This window comes from Myotis yumanensis, unplaced genomic scaffold (genome assembly GCF_028538775.1).
Source record: "Myotis yumanensis isolate MYYU_CA2020_CCGP unplaced genomic scaffold, mMyoYum1.0.hap1 SCAF_1, whole genome shotgun sequence".
NCBI classification, from domain to species: domain Eukaryota; kingdom Metazoa; phylum Chordata; class Mammalia; order Chiroptera; family Vespertilionidae; genus Myotis; species Myotis yumanensis.
In genome coordinates this window covers 98,904,388-98,931,546 of record NW_027223752.1, presented here as the reverse complement: position 1 = coordinate 98,931,546, position 27,159 = coordinate 98,904,388, and the positions used below count along the sequence as shown (strand labels likewise).

Here is a 27,159-nt window from a genome sequence, read left to right as displayed (position 1 = left end):
CTCCCTCCCTCTTCTCCTCAGCACTGACCCCAGAGCGCCCCTCCCACCACTTGGCCCCAGCAAGCAGGAGGCTATCTAGCATCTGGGGTTGGAACATGGGCAAAACTGTTCAGAATCAGGCAATACGACCCTTTCTGGCTCCCCCATTATCTGCCGGTGGGGCCCTGCATAAGTCAGTGAAGCTGCCTTAGCTCAGTCTCCTCATTTACACAACAGGGATGATAATGCCTCTGCCCAGATTTCCTTTGGAGATTACGTCAGATGCTATAGGAAGCACGTTTGACCTAGCCTTGGCATAGAGTGAACAATAAATGGAGCTTTTATTATATTACTAGAGGCCTGATGCCCAAAAATTCATGCAAGAGTAGGCCTTCCTTCCCCTGGCTGCCAGCACCTGGGACCCAGGCTTTCCTCCTCCAGCTGCCACCAGCGGGCACCCGGGACCCGGGCTGGCTTCCCTCCAGCCCTGGCTTCATCAGGAAGGACGTCTGGAATGACATCCGGTCTAATTAGCATACTACCCTTTTATTATTATAGATTATTCATTCTGAGTTTGAGCTTTCCTGATCAAATTGCTACTCCCTGACTCTCTCAACTGGCTGCACCTTTGCATGTGTAGTTAGGTCCTGCTTAGAAAATCTCTACCAACCCACAATCCTCACACTTTAATCTAACTCATGAAATTCTATTTATCTTCTAAGTCTCAGTTCAAGGGTCACGTCCTCTTTGAAGCCTTTCCTGATTCCTCCAGGCAGGGTCATGTTAACTATCCCCTGATTCCTCTGTCAAATTTATTGCATCGTGCTCATTAGCAAGTCTCACTTTCTCTTAGACCATAAGCCTATCTTTACAAGGGCTCTATCTTTTCATCTTTTCATCCAACACCTAACACGCAGTAAGCATTTAATTAATGGAGAAAGGATGCAGGTTGAAACAGAAATAAGTTTCAATGACTTTTAAATGGGCAACAAATGGAGAAGCAGGAGCTACCATTGGAAAGTGGGTGCTAGGTTCCCCATGATCCTTGTGAAGTCCTGTTTCCCAAGAAGAAAATTGGTTTTGACTACTTGTTCTGGGTAGATCAGAAACTGGCTTTCAATATCACTAAAACTAGTGCTTTTATTTTCTATAGTCTCCCTACACCCCTGACTGGATTAGTTTGTATAGCCCTGTACCAAATCCCACAAAGGTTGCAGGTCATGATGGAGATGAGAAAAGACAGTGAATTTTAGAGGGGTGACGCCAGGTTACAGAAAATGTAGGTAAAGTTAGGAGATGGGATCACATTTCAGAGGCTGCAGAAAGGAGGGAGGAAGGGGACCATTCTTAGACAACCAAAGCATGAATTGTGAACTGACCATTGTTAAAACCAGGAAAGACTGCACTGCCTTGGGTCTCTTCCTACCATCGTGGAAAGAAAGGTTGTTGGTTAAGTTCAGTTACAGAGGAATACATTTATATCTTCAGATAAATCAACTACAAAGTATTGCCCAATGCGGGTCTACATAGTGCTCATCTCTGAGATGCCTGCATGGGGACAAAGGGGTTCTTCTGGTCAAAAAAAGTTCAGAAATGCTGCATATTATGTCTCCCTTTGCTGTAATGCTCATTAACATATCTGCCACTGCACATTGGTCCTAGATTATGTAAACCTCTGTTACTCTGTGTTTTTTTGTTTTGTTTTGTTTTGCTTTGCTTTGTTTTGTTTTGTTTTTACCCGTGTCCCAGCGTTTAAGGATAGAACCGGCGGACTGGCAACCGCCGGCACCGAAAACATGACGCCAGGGGGCCGGAGCCCTCTCCCTCTGCCTTCCTACATTACAGGGACCCGGACCGCACGCCCGAACCCCGCCAAGAAAAGGAGGGTTGTTACTCTGTTTTTACCCCAAATCTCATCTGACCATGCAGAGCCCTCCAACAGACAACAAGAACTGACTACAGGCTGCAGAGATTTTTGATCCTCTTGGCCCTGGAGGTGCCCCAAGCCCCCAGCCAATCCGTTCAGCTATGGGCAGCCTGCTGAATTTTTCCCAAAGAATTTTTTCAATATCTATAACAAAAATCTTACTGTTATAGTTGAAAATGGCCTAAGTACAGGAGTTTAGTAACTTTTTAAATAAGTTAATTTGAAGATATTTTAATCACCACTTGTCAAAAGGAATGACTTTCTTATTGCATCCCACTGCTCTCTCTATATATATTATTATTACTCAATTGTATGCATGTGGCCTCACTGACAGGAACTGGACTTGTCCTATTCTGTAGCATTTCTGTCTAAGTTCTGAGCCTCTGTGGGTGAATCTACATCTCACCCAGGGAGTTTTGCAAATATAATTTTCTGTTGTTTATGATGTAGAAGACTGGGAAGCACTAGGCCACAGAATACTGATTCCAACCCACAGTGCTTTTCTAGACCTACTACTGAGGGAAGGAAATACTGAAACACAGATCCTAGGGCTCTCATTCAGTGCCCAGCACTTTCCGTGGTGCAGTGGAGAAAAGACTGCCAGGTAGAGTAAGAAGGAAGCTGTTTTATTTTGTTAGGATCCCAGAGAATCGGCATCACAGTAGAGGGGCACCTCCATCCAGTCCCACTGATGAGTGAGTGAGCTTACTGAGTCATGGTCCTCTCTGAACCTCAGTCACAGCCTCTGAAAGATATCTTCTACCTCTAAGGCCTCTGAATGTTTGCACAAAGCTCCCTTGAGCATCTCAGTCCCTAGCTGGCCAGTCAGCCAGGGCTGGGGTTCCCTCCCATGAACACAGCAGGCAGGAAATGGGCCCGCTACAGACTTGCTGATGCGGGAATTCCCTTCGGAGGGATGGGTGCTGTTCATGCTTACTGGAACCTCAGGGTTCTGTAAAGATCTGCCCACTGGCCTTCTGATGTGTGTGTACTCAGCCTCCAGGGAATCTTGAGCTATGAGAGAGGAAGTATGAAAGGGTTGATGATGTAGCCTCCTCCTCTAAACCCAGCAGTTCACAGATGTGCTACCCATGGGGATGGGGACCAAGTTCACTGCTGAGAGAGGTGCACTGAGCCACTGATTGGCTTTCTAAGCTCCATGCCTCAGGTCACTGCTGTTGCTCCAGGGAACAGTAGTAGGTCATTAGCTAAGTCAAAACTTCCATTTTACCCTGTGGAGCTCTGAACTTGCCCAAGGTGATCTCAATGCTGTCCCTCAGATCTCAGTGCATATAGTGAAGCTGCTGAGACTGGGAAGGCTGGACCATGGACCACTGGGATCCATAAAGGAGGGGAAGCCTATAGGAAAACTGGCCCAGAGCCAAGGTTGGCCTGCTCCACCCCTTCTCTCTCCACCAGCACTGTTGGCCTGAGCCCCTTCTGATCTGATGTCCATTTCACTGGGGCCTCTCATGGTCATGGGTTCCAAGTACTTGGGGTTTAGTCGCCAGCCCTTCTCCTGCAAAGGGCAGCTAAGGACTTGGCTTCACTTTTCCTCCTGATGGTTGTGTGTTTTCCTGGCATGGTCACCACTGGCTGAAAACCCCAAAGGGCTCTGCCACCCGCCCTGCTGGGGAATGTGATGGAGATTTACGAGCTGTGCGCGCGCTCCTGTTTACTTCGCAGGGACTGATGACTTGTCCACACGGCCACATCCAGGGCCTGACTCAGCTGAAAGTCTGTTTAGGAGATATTTTTCAAACCCAGATACTGGCTTTTCTGCTACTGTATTAAGACAGGTGGCCCTGCATATGCAAAAGAATGAAATGACACTATTTGACACCATATACAAAAATTAACCCAAAATGGATTGAAGGCTTAAATATAAGACCTGAAATTAAAAAAAATACATAGAAGAAAACATAGGCACTGAACTTGTGGACCTCAGGGGGGCTTTCATGAACTTGACCCCAAAAGCAAGGGAAGTTAAAGCAAAAATACATGAATGGGGCCCTAGCCAGTTTGGCTCATGGGATACAGCATCAGCTCATGGACTGAAGAGTCCTGGGTTCAATCTGGTCAAGGGCACATAACTCCGTTGAGGCATGTGCAGGAGGCAACCAATCAATGAGTTTCTCTCACATTGATGTTTCTCTCTTACTCTCCCCTTCCCTTCCATTCTCTCTAAAAATCAATGGAAAAATATCCTCAGGTGAGGATTAACAAAAAAATAAATTAAATTAATTGGACTACATCAAACTAAAAAGCTGCACAGCAAAAGAAAGCATCAACAAAACAAAAAGTCAACCAATAGGATGGGAAAATATATTTGCAAATACCACCTCTGATAACGGGCTAATATCTAAAACATACAAAGAACTCATACAACTCAACAACAGCAATAAAAAAAAATCCAATTAAGAGTGGGCAAAGGACCTGAACATACACTTCTCCCAAGAAGACATACAAATGGCAAAGAGACATGTGAAAAAATGGTCAACTTCACTAGATATAAGAGAAATGTAAATTAAAATCACAATGAGGTACCACCTTACATGAGTTCGAATGACTATTACCAATAAGACAAGAAATAACAAGTGTTGGCGAGGGTGTGGAGAAAAGGGAACACTTGTACACTGCTGGTGGGAATGCAAATTGGTGCGTCTTCTATGGAAAACATTATGGAGGTTCCTCAAAAAATTAAGACTAGAACTACTATATGACCCAGCAAACCCTCTTCTGGGTCCCTACCTGAAATCTTTGAAAACACTCATTCATAAAGATATATGTATCCCTCTGCTCATTGCAGCATTATTCACAGTAATCAAGACATGGAAACAACCCAAGTGTCCTTCGATGGATGAATGAATAAAGAAGATGTGGCACATACATACAATGGAATGCTATGCAGCCATAAGAAAGATGAAACACTGCCATTTACGACAACACGGATGGACCTTGAGAGTATCATGCTAAGTGAAATAAGTCAGATGGAAAATGACAAGAACCATATGATTTCAGTCATATGTGGGATATAAAACAGAAAACAACAAATGAACAAACAAACTCATAGAAACAGACAATATTGTGGTGGTTAACGAGGGGAAAGGGATGGGAGACAGGCTCTAGGTGGTGAGCACACAATGCGATATACAGGTTATGTGTTATAGAATTGCACACCTGGAACTTATACAATGTTATTAACTAATGTCACCCCAATAAATTTAATTTCAAAATAAGAGCTGGGGGAGGGGTTTAGCAGGCCCTCACTTCAAACCTGGCTCTGATACTTCTGGCTTGGCAGCTGTTTTTCTTCTTTCACAAAGTAGAGATACTGATAATATTGTTCAGAATATGCACAGATTCCCTTGGTAAGCCTTAAAGCCACTAAATATTAACTGTCATTCTTACATACGGTTTGGCTCTGTCAATAACCTCCTGTCCAGAATCAATTCTCAATATTTTATTAGGGAAAAATATTATTGAAAAACTTTGAAACAACAAATGGCAAACGGATACTAAAGCACTGAAGTGACATGTTTCTGCCAACTTTCAAAGACTGTCCTTTCTGGCTTGGTATCTGGCACAAGTCCTGGCAAACTTGAAAGTTTCAATAACATGGTCAGGGTAAAATTTACATATGAAGATATTAGATTACAGAATCCCTCCTCCCGCCTCCCTCCCACCCAATGCAAGGTTCTGAACAGACTCTGTAGCAAATGAAAAATAGGTATTAGCTGTGAGTTATAGATATGCCTTAATTCTTGTTCCATTATACAAATAACCTAAGTTATTCCTAGCAACCTCTTCAGCAGTTTGCTGTTCCATCTTTCTGGGATGCTGTTCCATGATGCTGTATGGCAAGCTAATTCTCATCCTCTGTTTCTTGTGTCACCTTCTCAGTTATCTCTCCCTACCTTCCTGTGGGGGGCCTCTCCTAATGACTATCTCAGCACTCTGCTTGTGGCCCTAATAGCTGCAAATTATCAGGTTTACTTATTAATGGTTAATTCCCTTTCCTCTGCTATACTGCCTAACAGAGTGCCTTACCACAATAAGTGCTCAAAAGAGTCACTGTTAATCAAATAATGAATTCTAAAACTATCATATTGCTAGTTATTTTAAAAATTGGACTACTGAAAAATAGAAAAAAAAGTCACCTATCATTTCACCACTCAAAGACAACCTTCATTTCTTTTTTACTGGCATGACTGTTTTAACCTGGTTATAAACACACTATTTTCAATTTTGCTTTTTTAAGCTTCAATTTCATAAAAAAACAAGGATTTCATTATTCTAATGTCTGCAACTACATTACTCTTTAATTTACTTCGCGATACCTTTTGTTGGACACACAGGCTATTTCTAAACATTGTACTCTTTTAAATAGTGTTAAAGAAAATAAAACACCACATTTTTCTTTATCAGGATTATTTCCTTAGGGTTGACACTTGGAAGTAAAATTATTAGATAATTAGATTTAGTGAACATTTCTAAGAATGTTACCAAATTGTTTTCTAAAAGTATACTAATTTAAGGTTTCATTTTTCATATTTATTTCTTTAATTTACTAGAACTTATTTGGCTTTTTTGCAAGTCCTTGTGACTCCAACAGGGCATGATATAAGTATATAATTTTTTTCCAAATAGCAAATCAATGTACTCCTCCACATTTTATTAGATACCCTCCCTTTCCCACAGGTTATATACCCTCCTCCTTAGGCTTCTGACTTATACTCAGGTCTGACTGGACCTACTTCATACTGGTTAGCTGTGGGTTAGTATACCAAACCCATGTGGCTTTTATTACGTTAGTTTTAACATGTGATAGGATATTCCTCTTTCTCAAAAAAATTTTGGCCAAAATTTTTAAAATCCAGAAGGATTCTATAATAGTCTTGAAATTATAGTATGGAAAGTATGCAGCTCTACACATATTTTGAATGGATCAAAAACTATAGACTACTATTTGATAATGACAATTTAAAAAATAGATTAAAGTACATACTTTTCTGATCTGTCTTCCTGCCCATTACTTTTTCTTATATACACTCTTGGTTCTATCTCTGTCTTATTCATAGTCAGGGAATAAAGCCATAAAATTTTATGTTTCATTCTGCATTTAACCTATAAAAGTTGTATTTTCCACTCTTCTCATTACCCATCTAGGAAAATATGCACAGATGTGCCTAGTGGGGACAAACAAGGATGGTCACTGCAGAATTGCTTATAAGATTGAAAAAGTGGAAACGACCTTCATGTTCTTCCAGAAGGGAATGGCTACACGGCACAGATGGGCCTAGAAGGTATTATGCTGACTGAATAAGGCAGAGAAAGACAGGCCATATGATTTCACTTATATGTGGAATCTAAAGAACCACATAAATGAACAAACAAAACAGAAACAGACTCCCAGGTACAGCGATAGACTATGTTTTGCCAGCGGGGAGTGGATTGAGAGGCTGGATGAAAAAGGAGAAGGAATTAAGAAGTATAAATTGGCCCTGGATGCTGTGCGCAGTGGTTAGAGCATTGGCCCACCCACTGAAGGGTCGTGGGTTTGCTTCCTGGTCAAGGGCACGTATCTGGGTTACAGGTTTGATCACTAGTCCTGGTCGGGGCACATGTGGGAGGCAACCAATCGATGTGTCTCTTTCAGATCCATGTTTCTCTTTTTCTCTCTTTATTTTATTTTCTTTCCATTACAGTTTATATTCAATATTATTTTATATTAGTTTCAGGTGTACAGCATAGGGGTCAAGATAATCATATACTGTTATTATAACTCTTTATTTTTAAGGGTGTAATGTAGTATGTAAAGCCTTGGTCAGAGTCAGGAAGCATCTTTAATGTCGCATAGTCGTCTCTGGTGAGGGTCTGAGACTGAGCGTAAAAAGGAAGCTGTGTTTTTATCTGTAATGCTTACATTTTTGTACAGATAATATATTCACACCTGTTTTTCTCACGAAAGTAGAAATTAGTAAATAGTTTAAGATCCGTTCTCTTTGATGGGATTATCAGCTCAAGGACTGCATTTCTCTTGCATGCGCCTTGGCGCCACAGGCCACTTGGTTCCTTGTGCAGGCGCTCAGCACACAGTCAGCCCCCACAGATGCCTGGGTTATTAGCACGGGCACTGGGCCCCCAGGGAGATGTGCTGTGACTAAGTCCTGGCCCTGCAGGCGTCACAAGTACTTGCAGAGGCCATTTTAGGTAAGAAAAGCCAAGCTCAGGGAAGAGTGGGGGCTTGACGAGGCACACGCAGAATCTAGGCTTCCCAACCCAGCATCCCACAAGATCAGTTCTAAGCATGCTAATTGCTGGGGACATGAGCATCAGAGCTGGTTCCTGGTTGTGGATAGCAGTAGTCATTTACCCAAGGCACTAAGATGCTCAAACTTGGGGCCTGATCTTCACTATATTCTTGCATTTGAGAAAGCACAACTACCATTAACTGAGCATTTACTATGTGCCAGGCGCTGCAGGTGCTTTGGACACATTTTCTTATTAAATTCTGACACAATCCACGTGGTAGGTTGTACTACCTTCCCTACTTCAAAGATTATAAAAATGAAGCTCAGAGAGCTGGAGTAACTTGCTCTGTAGTATGTGATGGAGCTTGAACTTGAAATCAGACCATCTACTTAAAAGGTTGTGCCCCCATGCTCTTAAGCTCTGTGATGGACTCCTGACTACTTCAGATGAGGGGATTTTACTTGCAGACCAGAGCTGAGGTGAAGGTTTCCCGGCCTCCACTTTTCCTTGCAGCGCTCCCTGACCCTGGCAGCACGCAAAGGGCGTGCTCCCCACAGAACCCGCCTTCCAACGCTCAGAAAACCCCAGGCAAGCCACAGGTGATACTATTTATCGGAGACACAGAGGTTTTAGTTACCAAAAAATAAAACTTACAACCACCATTCCAGATGACTGCCTTCTCATCCTCTTCCATAACCCCACTTGCAAACATCTGGATATTCAATTTAAAATGAATTAAGGCGGCAACTTAAGTGAGGAAGAACGGCAGCGCCAGCTTTTAAAAACTCAGTTAATGGACATCAACTTCCACTCTAGTCCCTGAGAACGTGACCTTCTGACACATAAACTTTACATGTCCTCTATGGCCAGCGCCGCTCTGTGCTGTGACCCTGTGCCTAGGGCTGCACACGTGTGCTGTGAGGTCAGCCCAGGGTGGGCAGCCGGCTGCCCATTTCCCTCAACAGGGTCCCTTATTGAACGAACTTACCACCAGGAAGACCCGCCCACTGACAGACTTCACTGACCAGTGGAAAAGCCAGACCTTATTTTTTTATATATAATTTTTTTAATATAATTTTTTCAGTAAAATATGCTGAACACAAAATTAGCCGTTTTAACCATTTTTATGTGCACAGTTCCCTGGCACTCGGAACATTCGCACTCCTGTGCGGCCACCACCCACCTCCAGGCCTCAGCTTGGCCTCCCTGAGTGTTTGCACCCCAACTCCCACCGTCTGTTCCACGGCTGCCCTTACAAGCGGATGACCACCTTCCCAGGTGCTTCTCTGCTGTGACCAGAGACGCTGTGCTTGTGAATGAAGCCTGCAGCCTGACCACATTGCAGACTCCTGAGTGGCCCCCACTCTGATGGCTCCTGGGGCCTCCTTCCTGGCGCAGCTGGACCTCTTGCCCGAGGGCTCAGTCTCTGCCGCAGGTGCGCCCCGGAGCCTCCTCCGCCAGGCCCCACAGCCAGCCGCCGCCTCCTCCTCGGGCTCCTCCCTGTCAGGAGACACTGGAACCACACGCCCGGGGTTACACCCGGCCTCTTCAGCAGCTGCGTGGCCCTGAGCGCTGACCACACCTCAGGAGCCTATTCACCCTCCACAAAATCAGGCAGATATCACACTGCGGGGGGGGGGGGGGGGGGGGGGGGGGCAAGGGTTGTGAGGACTAGAAATGAGGCTTCTCGCAAGGCCGCATCACATGCTGATGGTCACGTTCTCCCTGAGACTATCCTGACCTGCTGCTGCCTCTCCAGTGTCCCCTTTCCATTACTGTCCTTCTTCCTCATTTCCTTCTTCCTGCAGCGCCCTTCTCCACCGCCTCCTCACTCCAGCCTTCCATGGGAACCCAGAAAGTTTACATTATCCCAGGAAGTGGTGGAAACTAGGAGTCTGGTGCTCTATCGTCTGGGCCCCAACATACTCCTGTTTCTCCCCCGTCCCTATGGCTGAGTCTGGCCGAAAATGCCCTCTTGGAGGTCACATTCCGTAGTATGGAGTGTATAGAAGGATGATCCCAAAAGCCGGTTTACAGCCTGGAAGGGGAGCCTGGCGTCTGGAAAACACACTCTTGTTCTGATACTCGCCAAAGGTTCAACAGACAAACGTGGGATGTCCTTTCCTGGCCTCCCCTTGTGAGTGAGATAAGAAAGACACTCCCTTGACAGGTTTGAAGAATAAATCACTTATTTTTAAAAGTCAGTCAGGGGAAGGAGACCATCTGGAGGCTTTGAAAACCTCAGAACACAGGAAAGAGACTGAGTAGACGAAACCAGACTAGAATGGCCTTCCACAGACGTCACTTGGCCCCCATCTGTAGCTTTAATTTTCTATCAAGGAAGGAATCTCTGGGTGACGTCCCCTCCTTGGGGAGCACATGCCGGCACACTTGCATTATGTCATTTCTCTGCTCAGAAACCTCAACCGGAGCCCCAGGAGACAGGCCTCACTCCATTTCCGGATGTGACATCATTACTCTTTCACAAGCACTAACTTACACGCACCCTGAACTAGTCTCACTGTTCCCTAAACAAACCCCAAGCATCACTTCTGAGTCTTTGTCCCTGTGCCTGGCATGTCTCCCACCATCTTCCCTTAAACAACACCCTTTCCAAGGCCAGTCTCTGATGCCACCTTCTCCAAACCTGCCCTGGGCCCCTTGACTGCATGGAACCCACCCCCTCTGGACTCCCATGGTGCTTGGGCCCTCCCTTTTTGCCTTTTATCTTGCAGAGGCAAGGATTAAGACCAATTATGTTATATTTTGTTACAAGGTACGTAGATGGGTTTGCCTTTGGGATACACATCCCGGTCATGTACATACTTGTCTTCACCTCTATGCTCGAAGATGAGCTCTCTGAAGGCCACATGTGTGTCTGCCCTCTGGTCTCCATCACTCACCACCCTCTCTATGCCTGGAATGAGTGGGTACTCAATACGCCTTTGTCTGTTAAGCTTTACAAGTCAACACGCCTATTCTGAGCACACAGTCTGTGGACATAACCTCCTCTGCCATGTGTATCTTTGCAAACACTGATAAGGGTGCCTAAACTCAGCAATGCAAATACCCTCCAGGAACAGCTGCCCTTTGCAGTGAAACCAGGGAGAGTGGAATGTCCTCCCTTTGAAAGACTGAAGAGACACTAGGTCTGGTGTGGGATTCATTTGTGAGCTCAGTGTTGCGCCTCCAAGGAGACTGCTTTCAGATGCTATAGAATTGTCACGGCCTCACTTTCTACTTTAAGCAGCTGGTATCGTTAGCTCTGGCTATGCAACCTACAAGTGAAGCTCTGAGTTTGTAGAACCTTTCCCAATCTCCCAAAAAACTGTCAAGAAGCCATATTTCCAATTCTGTCTTTAAACACCTTGCCACACAGAGTGGCTTACGCCGCAAAAAGCATTGCACTGAAAGGCTGCAAAGACTTTAGAGCAGAAACAAGCTCATTAAATTCTTGGTATGTTTTAGGAAATCCTATGCCTGTGGGTTGAAGTAGAAATCCTAGAACGCCTTCCGAAGTGAAAATCTGTTGCCAAAACAGATTTGAAAACTGTGTTGCTATGGCAGCCAATCTGTCATGTTTCATTCAGCCTAAGAATATCTAGACCCTGATGATTCTGAGAATAGGCTAAGTGGAACAGCCAGCTGTGATCTCCAGGGCCTGGGTAACCACTCCGTTTCCTGCTCTTAATGCACTGCTTTCTGTGGATCTCAAAATCCCTGACATCTGCCTCTGAATGTCATTATGGCTTTCAAACCGTCATGTCCTGTGTCTGTGTATATGTGTATGTGTGTGAGAATTCCCAAAATATGTGTTCAACTTGGGTCTCAGGAGTGTGGGGGACTGTGAAGAAGAATGGAAGAGAATACAGTGAGAGTGGCTCGATACTTTCAAGGAAGACTTGCAGTTCTGGAAAGTGAGAACCAGATGTGACAACGGAGAGCAGCCCTCAGGTAACACTGAGCACAGGTGTAGAGGATGGAGTTAGCCTGAAGCTCAGCTTCTAGGTGCTGAAGAAGAGGAAGCCACCCATCCTATCCAGGGAAATAGGCAGGTTTGGGAAGCACAGATGGTCTTAATGAAACACCTGGTCTCAGGAGATCCTAACTAAGAGCAACAAACCTAGGTCAGACCAGTGGGTCTCCATCCGGAAGCAGGTAGGTGGGAAAGGGACTCACAGAGGGACTAGGAAGCAAAGCCTGCATAGATGCTTCGTGCTGCTGAGAAATCCAGCCAGTGGGAAGGCTATGAAGGTCTCCAAACTGGGGTGTACTGTTTGCCTCTTTGGCTTAAATTCAATAAGTAGTTTAACTGATTCTAGACAATAAATCATAAGATCTCCTTTTCCCTCTTTAAAATCCTTTGTGGCCCACTATTAATAAAGAATGTTTTCAAAATTCACCCCTGTTGAGTCACATGTTTCAAGATAACTATTGATAACCTCTCACCCAGTGAAGGCAAACCCTCAGCAACTCCTCACAAGTGGCCAGTCAGCCTCCATGGCAAGATGTTCTGCCCATCCAACCCACTGTGATGTTTTGCTTTGTTTTTCCCATCACAAATACCTAATCCAAAGGTAAATATATCTATGTGCCTTATAACAAAATATAAATGGTTTCAACTCTTGCTTCTGGAATCACGTCGAATAAAGTCATGCCGAGAGTCTGTGCACAGCGTCCTATGTTCTCTAACCCTTCTCTATCCCAGGGTAAACTTTTCAGCTCTCCAGATCATTTCTCACATTACATTTTTTCCAGACCCCTCATGGTCTGACCTCTCCAATCGTCATGATCTAGAATCCTCCAACACATCCATCCTAACGTAGTTTCTAGAGCAGAGCGCTATACTTTAGGGTTGGTCTGACCAGGACTGTTAAAGCTCAAACCTTATGTGTGAGTCAAAAAGGAATAGGGAGAAGAGCTGGGAAGTCCTATAAGACCAGCTTTTACTAGGTTGGACAGACCTCGCGAGGCCTTACTGGGCTGCAGAGAAAACTTCTGCAGGTGTAATAGGGTATTTGAGATGCTAAGCCCAAGAGAGAGATTGGGCAGAAGCACAGGACAGCCGGGCACTTGGTGACTCAGTTAGAGTGCGGACAGTGCTCCAGTCCTGAGTGGGGACTAGAATACTGGGTAGGGTGGACACAGGTGGACAGTCAGGAGAAGAAACCCAAACAAGAACATCAATCCATGCTATGGACTAGGGAGCACAGGTGGAGTGCAGAGAGCTGTGAGCTGGTGATAAGCTGGTCCCTACTCCATGCACAGGACTGTGTGCAATGGTAGTGATCATCAAATTCTAAACCTAACCCCTAGCTGGTTGGCTCAGTGGATAAAGTGTCGACCCACACACTGAAGGGTGGCAGGTTTGATTCTGGTCAAGGGCACTTACTTCGGTTGCAGGTTTGATCTCCAGCCCAGGTCCGGGCATGTGCGGGAGGCAACCAATCGATGTGTCTCTCTCACATTGATGTTTATCTCTCACTTTGTCTCTCCCCCTCCCTTCCTCTTTCTCTAAAAATCAATGGAAAAATATTCCCAGGTGAGGATTAACAACAAAAAATTCCGAGCCTAAGAAACTTCTGGAGCCATTGTATTTAAAACCATTCATATGTTTCTCAAGTAGGCCAAGAATTGTGGCTGAATGAAACCTATGATTGACAGGCAACAGCAGTCTTCACTATGAGGTGCAGTGAAAGGCAGGCTGATATATGATGCCCACTCTAGAGAGCCTCATTCACGGAGCACTGGGATTGTGCTCTGCTCCAGGAACACGCTTCTCAGACAATGTGATATGAATGATGCTCCTGGAATTCTGCATCTACCCACAGGGAAAGAGACTACTTTCTTCACTGTGCATCCTCTCTTTCTATTAAGGTAGGAACAAAGGTTGTATAACAGATAGAAGTGGAAAACAACAAATAGCAAGATGGTAGATTTAAACCCAGCTGTTAAATATGAATGAACTAAACATTCATTAAAAATATAGACATAAGTTTCCGCTGCGGCAGCCATTGAGGAGCAGCAGCCATGGCTCTGCGCTACCCCATGGCCGTGGGCCTCAACAAGGGCCACAAGGTGACCAAGAACGTGAGCAAGCCGAGGCACAGCTGCCGCCGCGGGCGCCTTACCAAGCGCACCAAGTTCGTTCGGGACATGATCCGAGAGGTGTGTGGCTTTGCCCCCTATGAGCGGCGCGCCATGGAGCTGCTCAAGGTCTCTAAGGACAAGAGGGCCCTGAAATTCACCAAGAAAAGGGTGGGGACACACATTCGCGCCAAGAGGAAGAGAGAGGAGCTGAGCAATGTCCTTGCAGCCATGAGGAAGGCAGCAGCCAAGAAGGACTGAGCCCCAGCCCCTCCCTGTCTGTGTGATAAAACCTGTTTAGAAAAAGAAAAAAAAAGACATAAGAAAACTGAATATAAAACTAAGATCCAACTATATGCTATATACAAGAAATGAACTTTAAATACAGGCACAAACAGTTTAAAAGTAAAAGGGTAGGAAAGATATATAGGTATATCATGGAAACACGCAGCATAAGAAAGTGGGTGTGGTTATATCGACAGTAGGGAAAGTAGACTTGAAGACATGAAGTATTACTCAAGAAAACAGAGAACATTTCACCAAGCCCCAGCTCAGTTGAAGACATTGTAATCATAAATGTTTTCAGCACTGAAAACAAAAAAATACATGTAGTAAACTTAGGGAACATTTATTTAGCACTGTAGGCATTAGAAAGATAAATAAAACAGTCACTTCCCCCAAAGAAATTCCATCTTGTAAAGAAGAACAAGTATTATAGACATAGAAAAGTCTTTGACAAAATCCAACACCCATTCATGATAAAAACTCTCAGCAAAGTGGGAATAGAGGGATCATACTTCAACATAATAAAGGCCACATATGACAAACCCACAGCCAATATCATATTCAATGGGCAAAACCTAAAAGTGTTTCCCTTAAGATCAGGAACAAGACAGGGATGTCTGTTTTCACCACTCTTATTCAACATAGTACTGGAAGTGCTAGCCACAGCGATCAGACAAAAAGAAATAAAAGGCATCCAAATTGGAAAAGAGGAAGTAAAACTGTCATTATTCGCAGATGACGTGATATTGTACTTAAAAAAACAACACCAAAACTGAAGACTCTACACAAAAACTGCTAGATTAAATATATAAATTCGGCAAAATGGCAGGATACAAAAATAACACCCAGAAATCAATAGCATTTTTATATACCAATAATGAACTTTCAGAAAAAGAAACTAAAAAAAAACAATCCCCACTTACCATTGCAAAGAAAGAAATAAGATACCTGGGAATAAACTTAACCATGGAGGTAAAAGATCTGCACTCAGACAACTATAGGACATTGGAAAAGAAAATAGAGGAAGATATAAACAAGTGGAAACATATGCCTTGTTCATGGATTGGAAAAATTAACATCATTAAAATGTCCATCCTACCCAAAGCAATCTACAGATTCAATGCAATCCCTATTAAAATACCAATGGAATTTTTCACAGAACTAGAATAAACATTCCAAAAATTTATATGGAACAAAAAAGACCCTGAATAGCCACAACAATCTTGAGAAAGAAGAACAAAGTTGGAGGGATCAAAATACTAGATATCAAACTATATTACACAGCCATTGTAATCAAAACAGCCTGATACTGGCACAAGAACAGGCATATAGACAAGTGGAACAGAACAGAAACCCCAGAAATCGACCCATGCCAATATGCTCAATTAATATTTGATTAAGGAGGTGAGAACATACAATGGAGTCAAGACAGTCTCTTCAATAAATGGTGTTGGGAAAATTAGACAGGTACATGCAAAAAAATGAAAGTAGGACATGAACTTAAACCACACACAAGAACAAACTCAAAAATAGAGAAAGGAATTAAATGTAAGTTGCAAAACTAAAAAATCCTAGAAGAAAACATAGGCAGTAAAATCTCAGACATCTCACTTAGCAGTATTTTCACCACTACATCTCCTAGGGCAGTGGTCGGCAAACTGCGGCCCCTTGAGTGTGGCTCTTCCACAAAATACCACGTGTGGGTGTGCACATACAGTGCGATTGAAACTTCGTGGCCACACTCAAGGGGCCAAAGAGCCACATGTGGCTCGCGAGCCGCAATTTGCTGACTACTGTCCTAGGGCAAGGGAAGCAAAGCAAAAAATTAACAAATGGGACTACATCAGATTAAGAAGCTTCTACACAGCAAAAGAAACCATCAACAAAATGAAAAGGGAACTTACTATGTGGGAAAACATAATCATAAATGATACATCTGATTAGGGGTCAATTTCCAAAATATACAAAGAACTCATACAACTCAACACTAGGAAGATAATCCACTTGAAGAATGGACAAAGAACCTGAATAGACACTTCTCCAAAGAGGACACACAGATGGCCAATAGACATGAAAAAATGCTCATCACTAATCAACAGAGAGATGCAAATTAAAACTACAATGAGGTTATTACCTCACACATGCCAGAATGACTATCATCAATAAATCAACAAACAAGTGCTGATAAGGAGAAAAGGAAACCTTAGTACACTGCTGGTGGGAATGCAGACTGGTGCAGCCACTGTGGAAAACAGTATGGAGTTTCCTCAAAAAATTAAAAATGGACTTGCCACTTGACCCAGTGATCCCACTTCTGGGAATATATCCTAAGAATCCTGAAACACCAATCAGAAAGAATATTTGCACCCCTATGTTCATAACAGTGTTATTTATAACTAGTAGCCCGGTGCACAAAAATTTGTGCACTGGGGCGGGGCGGGCTCAGTTATTAAACATTTATCGGCACAACACTGACCACATTGGTGGTGGTGTTGGTCTTGTCAGAATGTGTTTTATTATGCAGATGAAAATCTATTTAAACAGATTTGATGTAGATATTTTCAAAGATGGAAGAATTGTCCCTGTCAACTATTTTAGTTGATTCATATCTTCACTAATTGTCATCATTGCAAAGTTTTCAGTCCCCATATGGATTACTGGATATAATAGGTCATGCACTGTCCCTGTCCTTTGTAGCCTTTGTTACCTGAAGGACTCTAGTTTTCCATTTATATGTTTAAGTACCAACCTTACCGGCTTAAAAATGTAAGCTTTTAACACTGCTCCCTCTGTTACATATCCTTCCGATGAAAAGTGGAGTTGGGTTGTAGCACAGGAGAGAAATTCAGAAGGGGAATATTGAAGTAATGAGTGCAGTAGGAGAAGAGGGAACCTATTTCCCTGGCCACAGGCGCTGGCACCCTGGACTACAGGGCTGGCAGCTTCTCCGGGTGGCTGCAGCTTGGGACCTTGGGCGGGTGGCTTGTCTGTCTCCTTGGCTGCAGCCAGCCGCAGGCACTGGCACCTGGACCAAAGGTGGGCGGCTTCTTCTGTGCTTCCAGGGAGGGCAGTCAGTTATATGTATATGTGTGTGCATGCAAACATAGGCGTGTGCACGTGTGTATGTGGAAATCTGCTGGGAAAGTCAAAACCATAGAAGAGTTGCCCCCTATCTCTTGAATATTCCAGAGATATCCCCCACTTTTTTATTCTATCACTACTGGAGAGTCAGTATTTGCAGCCAGCCAGCCAGTAACTCTCTCAGTGTCTATTTCTGATTTCTTCTTTCCCTGTCTCTCTTCCAACCCCTAATCATATTTCTACCTGGATGCATCATTTTTACTCCCAATATGCTGTATAGAGAAGGAATCAGAATGCTGTCTTCCCATGAATAGTACTCAGTAAAAAACCAATTGCATTTTAGTTGGGCAATGCCCCTACTCACCCTTCAAATCCCTTCCACCATTCATTTCTGTTTCCCTATTTGTTTGTTGGATTGTTCTGCTGTTCCTTTTTCTCACCCCACCACCCTTGGATCGTAATGTAAAATTTTTTTACCATGTCAAGAAATTATTAAAAATACAGGTACTTTGAAAAAAAAATACAGGTACTTCTCCGATCACTGGTGGGACAGGGCAGGGAAGAGGTGGCTGCTGGTGGCCGCCTCTTCCCTGCCCCGCCCAACTTCTCTGATCATTGGCTGGGGGTGCAAGCAAAGGCAGCCTCAGTTCTGCAATCACGGGCCGGGGGGCAGGGCAAAGGCTGGGGGCCGCCTTTGCCCTGACACCTGGCTCTCACCTGCCGCCTGGGTTTCCAATCACCATCAGCAGCAGGCGGCTTCTCTGTCCTTCCCCTTTCGCCTCCCAGCATTGTGCCTACGTATGCAAATTAACCGCCATCTTTGTAGGCAGTTAATTTGCATATCACCCTGATTAGCTGTTGGGAAGTGTAGCAAAGGTACAGTCAATTACCATGTTTGTCTATTATTAGATAGGACTAGAGGCCCGGTGCACAGAAATTTGTGCACTTGCGGGGGAGGGAGGGGTCCTCCAGCCCAGCCTGTGCCCTCTCGCAGTCTGGGACCCCTCGGGAGATAATGACCTGCTGGCTTAGGCCTGCTCCCGGGTGGCAGAGGGCACGCCCAATCCCTAGGTGCAGCCCCTGGTCAGGCTCAGAGCAGAGCCGATTAAGGAGTTGGGGCGCTGCCCCCGGTCATGCACAGAGCAGGGCAGATCGGGAAGTTGCTATGCCACCCCTAGTCACACTCAGGGTAGGGCCGATTGGGAGGTTATGGCTCTACCCTGTCACACACAGAGCAGGGCCCCTGGGGTGGGGGGGGCGCCGCCCTCTATCACCCACAGAGCAGGGCCGATCAGGGGCTTGGGGCGCTGCACCCTGTCAAACACAGAGCCACAGGGCGATCAGGGGTTTGGGGAGCTCCCCCCTATCAGGCACAGAGCAGGGCTGATCAGGGGGTTGGGGCGCCTTCCCTTGTCACGAACAGAGCAGGGCGGATGGGGAGGTTGTGGCCCCGCCCCCTGTCACACACAGAGCCCAAGGGCGATCAGGGGGTTTGGGCGCTGCCCCCTGTCACGCTGATCCCGGTGCTGGGAGGCATATTACCCTTTTACTATATAGAATAGAGGCCTGGTGCATGGGTGGGAGCCGGCTGGTTTGCCCTGAAGGGTGTCCTGGATTAGGGTGGGGGTCCCCACTGGAGTGCCTGGCCAGTCTGGGTGAGGGGCTGAAGCTCCCAACAGCTCCTTTTTTTCTTTTTCTTTTTATTTATTCTGGGCCAGCTTTAGCTCTGAGGCCTCGGCTGCTGAAAGCCGGTTTCTGGCCTTTGTTTTTCCTTCTGTATTTGATACAATGTTGCGGTCAGGCTGGCTGAAGCCCACTGACTGAAAGCTGGTTTCTGGGGTTTTGTTTAGCTTCTATATTTGCAACATAGTTGCAGCTGAGAGGCCGGCAAGTCAGGCGGGGAACGTTGGAGTCCGCAGTCACTGGAGCAAGCAAGCCTCCCTGTTCGCTTCAGTGCATGGCTGCCGGCCGCCACCTTGGCTGACAGTTAATTTGCATAAGGATATGCTGATTAGCCAATGGGAAGGGTAGCGGTCGTACGCTAATTACCATGTTTCTCTTTTATTAGTGTAGATAGCTAAGATCTGGAAACAGCCCAAGTGTCCATCAGTAATTGAGTGGATAAAAAAGCTGTGGTACATTTACACAGTGGAATACTATGCAAAAAAGAAGGAACTCTTACCCTTTGAAACAACATGGAGGAACTCTTACCCTTTGAGACAGCATGGAGGAACTCTTACCCTTTGCAACAGCATGGAGGAATGTGGAGAGTATTATACTAAGCAAAATAAGCCAGTTAGAGAAAGACAAGTATCACATGGTCTCACTTACATGTAGAATCTAATGAACGAATAAACTTACAAACAAATTATGTCCTGAGATATGAATGCATGGAACAGAATAACAGATCTCGGGGGGGGGGGGGGGGGGGGGCGGTGATACAGGAAGAGATTAACCAAAAAACATATATGCATATATGCATAATCCATGAATACAGACAATAGTATGGGAAAGGCCTGGGGTGGAGCAGGGGTTGGGTGGATGGCAGCAAAAAGGAGAAAATGAGAGACATCTATAATGCTGTCAGCAACAATAAAAAATAAACCTTTACTGAGGAAAAAAAAGAGAAGTATTTAAAGATTTTCATAGTACAGTATTAGCAGCAAAGAAAGATACTTCAACATCCTGGTCTTCATATCAGCTGATGGGATATTTCCCACCTGTTTTCCATGTTTACCCAGAAAAGAAATCTTTGAAAGATCCCTTTTTTATTATGGAAATTTCCAAACAAACATAAAATTAGTGAGATTAGTATAGTGAACCTCCATATACTCATCACCATCCACTTTCAACAGTTCCCAGCATTTTGCCTCTCTTGTTTCATCTAATCACTGGCCCTTCCCCAACTACTTTTTGGAAGAGTATTTTAGAGGGAATCCCAGATATCACATCATCTCACCTGTGAATACTTTCATAAGCTTCTCTAGCTGCAAGGTCACTTTAAAAAAGCATAACCACCATTCCTTTATCTCGCTCAATAAAATTCATCATAATCCCTTAATATTAGTTAATACCCAGTATAATAATTGCCTCACAGATTATTTTTTAAATTTGATTTGTTCAAATAAGGCCCATATTTTGCCATTTGGTTGTTATAACTCCCAAATCTCTTTTATGGCATAATAATCTTTTTTCCTTACTTTTTAAGCCATTGATTTCTTAAGAGAAACAGGGTTATTTATGCTACAAAATAACCAAAAAAGAGCTCTTTCTGACATAAAAATCTCTTCCAGAGGTGATTATTACCACTACATAAAGAACAGTAATATGAAAGTTTGGAAGTGATTTCTCTAATACATACTCTGTTTCAAAACACTCCAAAGACATCTCATTGCCCAAAAAGATTGATAAACCTATTTAAGACAACTTGAACTCCATCTGAATTCAGGGACCCCATTAGAATCATCAGGAGCAAAGACTTATTTCAAGTCAACTTCAAGTGAAATTCAATCTCCACTTCAAAAGCACTAACAAGACACATAGGTTCTATCAATCTCATATGACAGGTACAATCCAGAAAAGTAACTAAAATGAAGAAAAGAGGGCCCCGAGGTCTGAAGGAAAAGAACGTTGCCAAGTCATAAGTAACTGTTTGTTTTCTTCTAACTTCAAGGCCTGCTGGGGCGCATGGGAGCCATCACGGAATGCAGGTGTGCACACCCAGGGCCACCGCGTGTTCAAACACAGCCAAGCAAATGAAATCACAATGCTGTTCAAATATGCTTAATACAAAATAATCAGAGCTTGAAGGAGGTGCTCATGAGAAATGTGGCTCAAGGCACCTGAGGTGAGTCCGCCAGGGAACCATTTCCAACGCTTGCCTAAAGCAAACCCAAACTTTGTTCTCTCTTAGCTTGGAAAGCCAAAATCTTAGGGGCGGGGGGGGGGAGAGAGTTAGAAAAACCCCAGGCACAGAGGAGAAGAATACAACAAAAGGAAAGAAAGAGAAAGTGTGACATGACAGCCTTTCCTCAGTAGTTTTTGCTCCGTTTCCCTCCAGTCCCTTTAGAAATGACCATACTTGCCATCCTCAGTAGGACATATCAGTGAGTTAAAATGAACCAATTACAGTTTTTCATTTGCTATCTGTTTTCCTGCTCTTTTCCAGGACTGCACTTGGCCACCACAGAGAAACAGACATACAGATCAATGGAACAGAATAGAGAGCCCAGCTATAAAACTACATGTACTGTATATAGACAGATAATTTTCAACAAAGGAGCCAGAAACATACAATGGAGTAAAGATAATCTCTTCAATAAGAAAACTGGAAAGCTACATGCAAATAAATGAAATGGGATTACAGTTTGTCCCCATGTACAAAAATTAACTCAAAATGGATCACAGACCTAAATATAATACCCAAAACAATCTATACTAATAAAAGGGTAATATGCTAACTAGGGTGGACATCTTCCAGACATCCTTCCAGACAAAGCCACAGCGGCTGCAAGGGCCGAAGCTCAGGCAGCCATGGGCGGCTGCGAAGGGCCAAAGCGCGGCTGTGAAGGGCCCAGGCTCAGGCCGGCAGTGGCAGCAGCAGCAGCGAGGTAATGGGGGCGGCGCCTTCCCCTGATTCACCAGGTCACCTCCCGCAGAGGGAGACCAGACTGTGGCTTAGGCTGGGGACCGAGGCAGAGGCGGTTAGGGGCGATCAGGCCAGCAGGGGAGCAGGTTAGGGTAGATCAGGCTGGCAGGGGGGCAAGTTAGGGTTGATCGGGCCAGCAGGGGGGCAAGTTAGGGGCAATCAGGCCAGCAGGGGTGCAAGGTAGGGGTGGTCAGGCCAGCAGGCAGAGGCGGTTAGGGGCAATCAGGCAGGCAGGCAGAGGCAGTTAGGAGCCAGCAGTCCCGGACTGTGAGAGAGATGTCTGAAACCAGCAGTCGGACATCCCCCAAGGGGTCCCAGATTGGAGAGGGTGCAGATCAGGCTGAGGGAACCCCCCTCTTGTGCACAAATTTCATGCGCTGGGCCTCTAATAAAGAGCTAACATGCTAATTAAACCAAACAGCAGAACGACCATCCAGACGACCTTCCGGATGAAGCTGGGGCTGCAAGGGCCAAGGCAGCCGGGGCTGTGAGGGCCAAGCCCCTTGCACAAATTTCATGCATCGGGCCTCTAGTAAGTTACATAAAAGAAAATATAGGTACTTGTGGGAACCATGCCAGAGACACCAAATAGCCAAAGCTAATTAGAGCACAGAGGCTTTGCTATTAGTATGCCAGACTGCCAAGGCCACTCTGAACATGGGAATCTTAACCAGAAATGTCCAAAGACTACACAGCTGCAAGGCCACAGCAATCTCACGGTATGCTGTGCCCTTCTATAACCAAATGATTAACATCATTGTGGCAACTAGCCTCCTTTGTCTTAGTAGTATTAAAAGTATTTAACTAAGGCTAGAGAGCTCAGACTGAGCTGAGAGCTGGTACTGCTATAATGTAAGGCTAAGAGCTCATAGAAAGCTCAGATATAGCTACCATGTTAACCAGCCAGTGTGCTGGGAGAGAAGTTGGGAGATAAGTTACTATGTGAGGCTCCAGAGACCAGCCAGTGTGCTGGGCAGAGGAGTGTGCTGGAGAAGCTGAGGTAGGCACAGAGGATGTCTTACAGAGGTAGCTACTATGTAAGGCTGGAGAGGTTGGAGAAGCTGCTGAGGCAGACAGTTCAGGTGCCACTACTATGTGAGGCAGTGAGCCTAGGGGGCAGCATGCGGCTGCTTAGATAACAACTGTGGGTTCAGAGACTGCTACTACTGTGTGGGAAAGATATGTATTTACCAGCCGGTGTATGGCTACCTATATGGGATTGCTGTGAAGGACTGTTTTGTCTGATGGCAATATGGCCACCGGCTTCTGCAATAAAGACTCATTCTTATACACCCACAACTTCTCACGGCGTCTCCGTCTAAGATGTGGTGTCCAAGAAGGTCCAGCCCTAGACTGAGGGGCTCAGACCCAGCAGTTAGTACAGTGGGCAGGATTTGAGGAGCTTGTCCTGGTACTTGGTATAGTCGAGGAGAATTTAGAAGAATATAAGGACTCAGAGCAACTCAGAGCAACAGTGCTCTTGCTGTCTCTGACAGTAACAAACTTATGAACCTGGGTCATAGAGAACATTTTATGAACTTGACCCCAAACGCAAGGAAAGTAAAGGCAAAAATAAATGAATGGGACTATATCAAACTAAAAAGCTTCTGTACAACAGAAGAAACTGACAACAAAACAAACAGGCAACCAACCAGATGGGAGATGATATTTGCAAACAGTAGTTCTGACAAAGGTTTAATTTCCAAATATATAAAGAACTTGTAAAACTCAACACCAAACAAATAAGCCAATCAAAAAGTGGGCAGAGGACCTGAAAATACCTTTCCCAAGAAGACATACGAACAGCCAATAGATATATGAAAAGATGTTCAACTTCACTGAAACAACCACTGTGGAAAGCATTCTGGCAATTCCTCAAAAAATTAAGAATAGATCTACCATATGACCCAGCAATCACATGTATTTGAAAAGATATATGCACCCCTATGTTCACTGCAGCATTATTCACTGTGGCCAAGACATGGAAACAACCAAAGTGTCCCTCGATAGAGGGCTGGATCTAGAAGGTGTGGCACATATACACAATGGAATATTACTCAGCCATAAGAAAGGATGGAATAGCGCCATTTGCAACAACATGGATGGACCTTGAGAACATTATGCTAAGTGAAATAAGTCATTCGGAAAAAGCTAAGAACCATAAGATTTCACTCATATGTGGGATATAAAACTGAAACTCATGAACACGAACAGCAGTGTGGTGGTTGCCAGAGGGAAGAGGGTGTGAGGAGAAGGGAGTCCTAATATATTGTGACAGGATATTTGACTTTGGGTGGTGGGCATATGGTGCAATATACAGATCTTGTAACATAGAAACCCACACATGAAACCTATATGTTCATGTTGACCAATGTCATCCTAATCAATTTAATAAGAAAATTTTAAAAAGAACAAGTTGAAAAACAAAAAGAACTTGCCTCTTCAATAAGAGAAGTTGAATAATCTCAGTAACCTCCCTCTGGAATTCCTGTTTGGGGTACATAATTTATACCAACAGCTGAGTCTTAACATTCACCCAACTCACCTGATCTGCCTCCCTGCAGGAGGCATTCTGCACAGGAGCCCTGGAGCAGTGCAGTGGAAAGTATCCAGGTATTCTGTTCTCTGACCATCACTTCATCGCTGGAGCAACAATTGTGTAGTTCAGGCATCCCCTAACATAGCTGGCTCTGATGTAACAAAGCTCTTATTCCAATGAAGACATTCCAACATCCAAAGTGAGGGGACAGTTAGGGTTCTATCACACGCAGCTTCTTTGACACAGACCCAAAAGAAAACAAGAACAGCTCTGCAGCCACCAGGCTGACCTTAATGAGTGTGATGGGTAATCTTCTGTGTCAACTTGAATGGGCTAAGGGATACCCAGATTGCTGGTAAAACATTTCTGCGTGTGTCTGTGAGCGTATTTCTAGAAAAGATCAGCATTTGAATCAGCAGACTGACTAAAGATCTACCCTCACAACTGTGGGCAAGCCTCATCCAATCCTTTGAGAGACCATAGAACAAAAAGATGAAGGAAGGGCAAGTTCTCACTCTCTGCTGGAGCTGGGATATCCACCTTCTCCCACCCTCAGACATCAGCTCTTCTGGTTCTTGGCCTTCAGACTCAGACCAGGACTTATACATTGGTCCCCTCAATTCTCAGACCTTCAGGCTCAGATCCAACTTACAACATCACTTCCCCGGTCCTCAGGCCTTTGGGTTGGGACTGAACTACACCACCAGCTTTCCTCCAGCTTGCAGACAGCAGATTGTAGACTTTCTTTAGAAATATAGACATTTTTAGAAATACAAAATTTAGAACTATTTCTATTTCTGTTTCTCTGGAGAACCTATATAGAGAACCCTGACTGATACAGCAAGGATCCAGGCCAACTGGGACCATCCAACTAAAGAATGACTCTAAAGTTCAATGTTGCCTAAACAGGACCCCTGCCCAACTCTGAGTTTTATTTTTGTACCCTGTCATGTTAGACCAGTGATGGCGAACCTATGACACGTGTGAACTCATTTTTTTGGTTGATTTTTCTTTGTTAAATGGCATTTAAATATATAAAATAAATATCAAAAATATAAGTCTTTGTTTTACTATGGTTGCAAATATCAAAAAAATTCTATATGTGACATGGCACCAGAGTTAAGTTAGGGTTTTTCAAAATGCTGACATGCCGAGCTCAAAAGGTTCGCCATCACAGTGTTAGACAAAATACCGAACCTGCCTCTGCCTAAACTTGAGGTCACTGATGAGTTGGGAGAGCTGTGAGGTGCTCTGATGAATGACTTCCACAGAAACATAGCTGTGAGGAGGATGTGAGACAGCTGCCTCAGCTTTAGTGGCTCTATCATTTTTCTATCATTTTCCCTTGAGACCTGAGTCCTGGCATTGATGGATGACACCTACGTGCCCAATGCTGGTTAGTGTCCATGGGATTTAAGCCTACTCTGCCCCTCTCTGCCACAGATTTTCTCTATCACTGTCAACCACATGACATTCAACACCACAGTGACCCACAAAGACCCCCTTGCCTTTCCTGGCACCACAGTACTGATTTTTACCCCTTCTCCATTGGTCCATAACACAAACATGCCTCAAGACTGACCCCATTCAGACAATCCAACACCATTTGATGCTGAGCTGGTAACCCTTTCCTCTTGAAGCTGTTCCTTTATATTTAAAATAGGAGTAATGATGCCAGTCTTAGACTTGGGGGGATGTCAAATGTGAAAATGTATGTGGAAGGTCTTTGAAAACTGTAAAATGCTATACAAAAGCAAGCTAAATAAAGTGGGAAGGAGTCAGGCTATATTCTGCAGGACACAATCAGAGAAAAAGCTAGACAGGGAAATGATTTTCTGTCTTTGATCTGGCCTCTGAAATTTCTTTTTGTAATGAGTAGATGAGAGATAGAGAGTATTAGAAAGCAGTCTTCGAATATAAATGGGAAAGCAATAATGTTTAATAGTTATGTTCATTTTCAAATAAAACTACTGTACACATACCTATATTATAATGGGAGATGCTAACTCGGGAGCAAGTTGTGAGGATGACTTTGTAGTTTTCCCTAATTGCACAGTGAGAACCAAATTCCAGATGGCATCAAGCTCGGGCTCCAGGAAGAACTTCAGCCAAATCGTCTGCATCAAATAGCCTCTCATCCTTTGAAAAAGGCTTTCCAGGAGAAGTGTTTGTCAAGTTCCTCTGCGAAATGGTCTAACATGTTTCAGCTTCTTTCCTATTCAGTGATAATAGGTCACCTATTTGCAGTGTGCACTCGAAAGCTTATATGTCACAAAAGCCATTTGCTGACATTTAACAGAGGAGTATAATCAGATATTATTCTGAGGGAAAGCATTAGGAGAGTTCCCCTTCATTTGT

General features: G+C 44.3%; 2 protein-coding genes and 1 non-coding gene across 3 annotated transcripts in view; 1 reads left to right on the top strand and 2 right to left on the bottom strand.

Moving 5' to 3' along the window:
* CCDC3 (coiled-coil domain containing 3) overlaps window positions 1-27,159 on the bottom strand; it is a 118,002-nt gene that overhangs the window by 16,893 nt on the left and 73,950 nt on the right. The window lies entirely within an intron of this gene.
* Window positions 1,718-1,865, bottom strand: LOC139001267 (small nucleolar RNA SNORA57). The gene has a single exon (XR_011469932.1). It is a non-coding gene; the product is annotated as a small nucleolar RNA SNORA57 (small nucleolar RNA).
* Window positions 14,172-14,518, top strand: LOC139004427 (large ribosomal subunit protein eL36-like). The gene has a single exon (XM_070407335.1). The coding sequence runs from the start codon at window positions 14,192-14,194 to the stop codon at window positions 14,507-14,509; it is 318 nt and encodes a 105-aa protein (XP_070263436.1). The 5' UTR covers window positions 14,172-14,191; the 3' UTR covers window positions 14,510-14,518.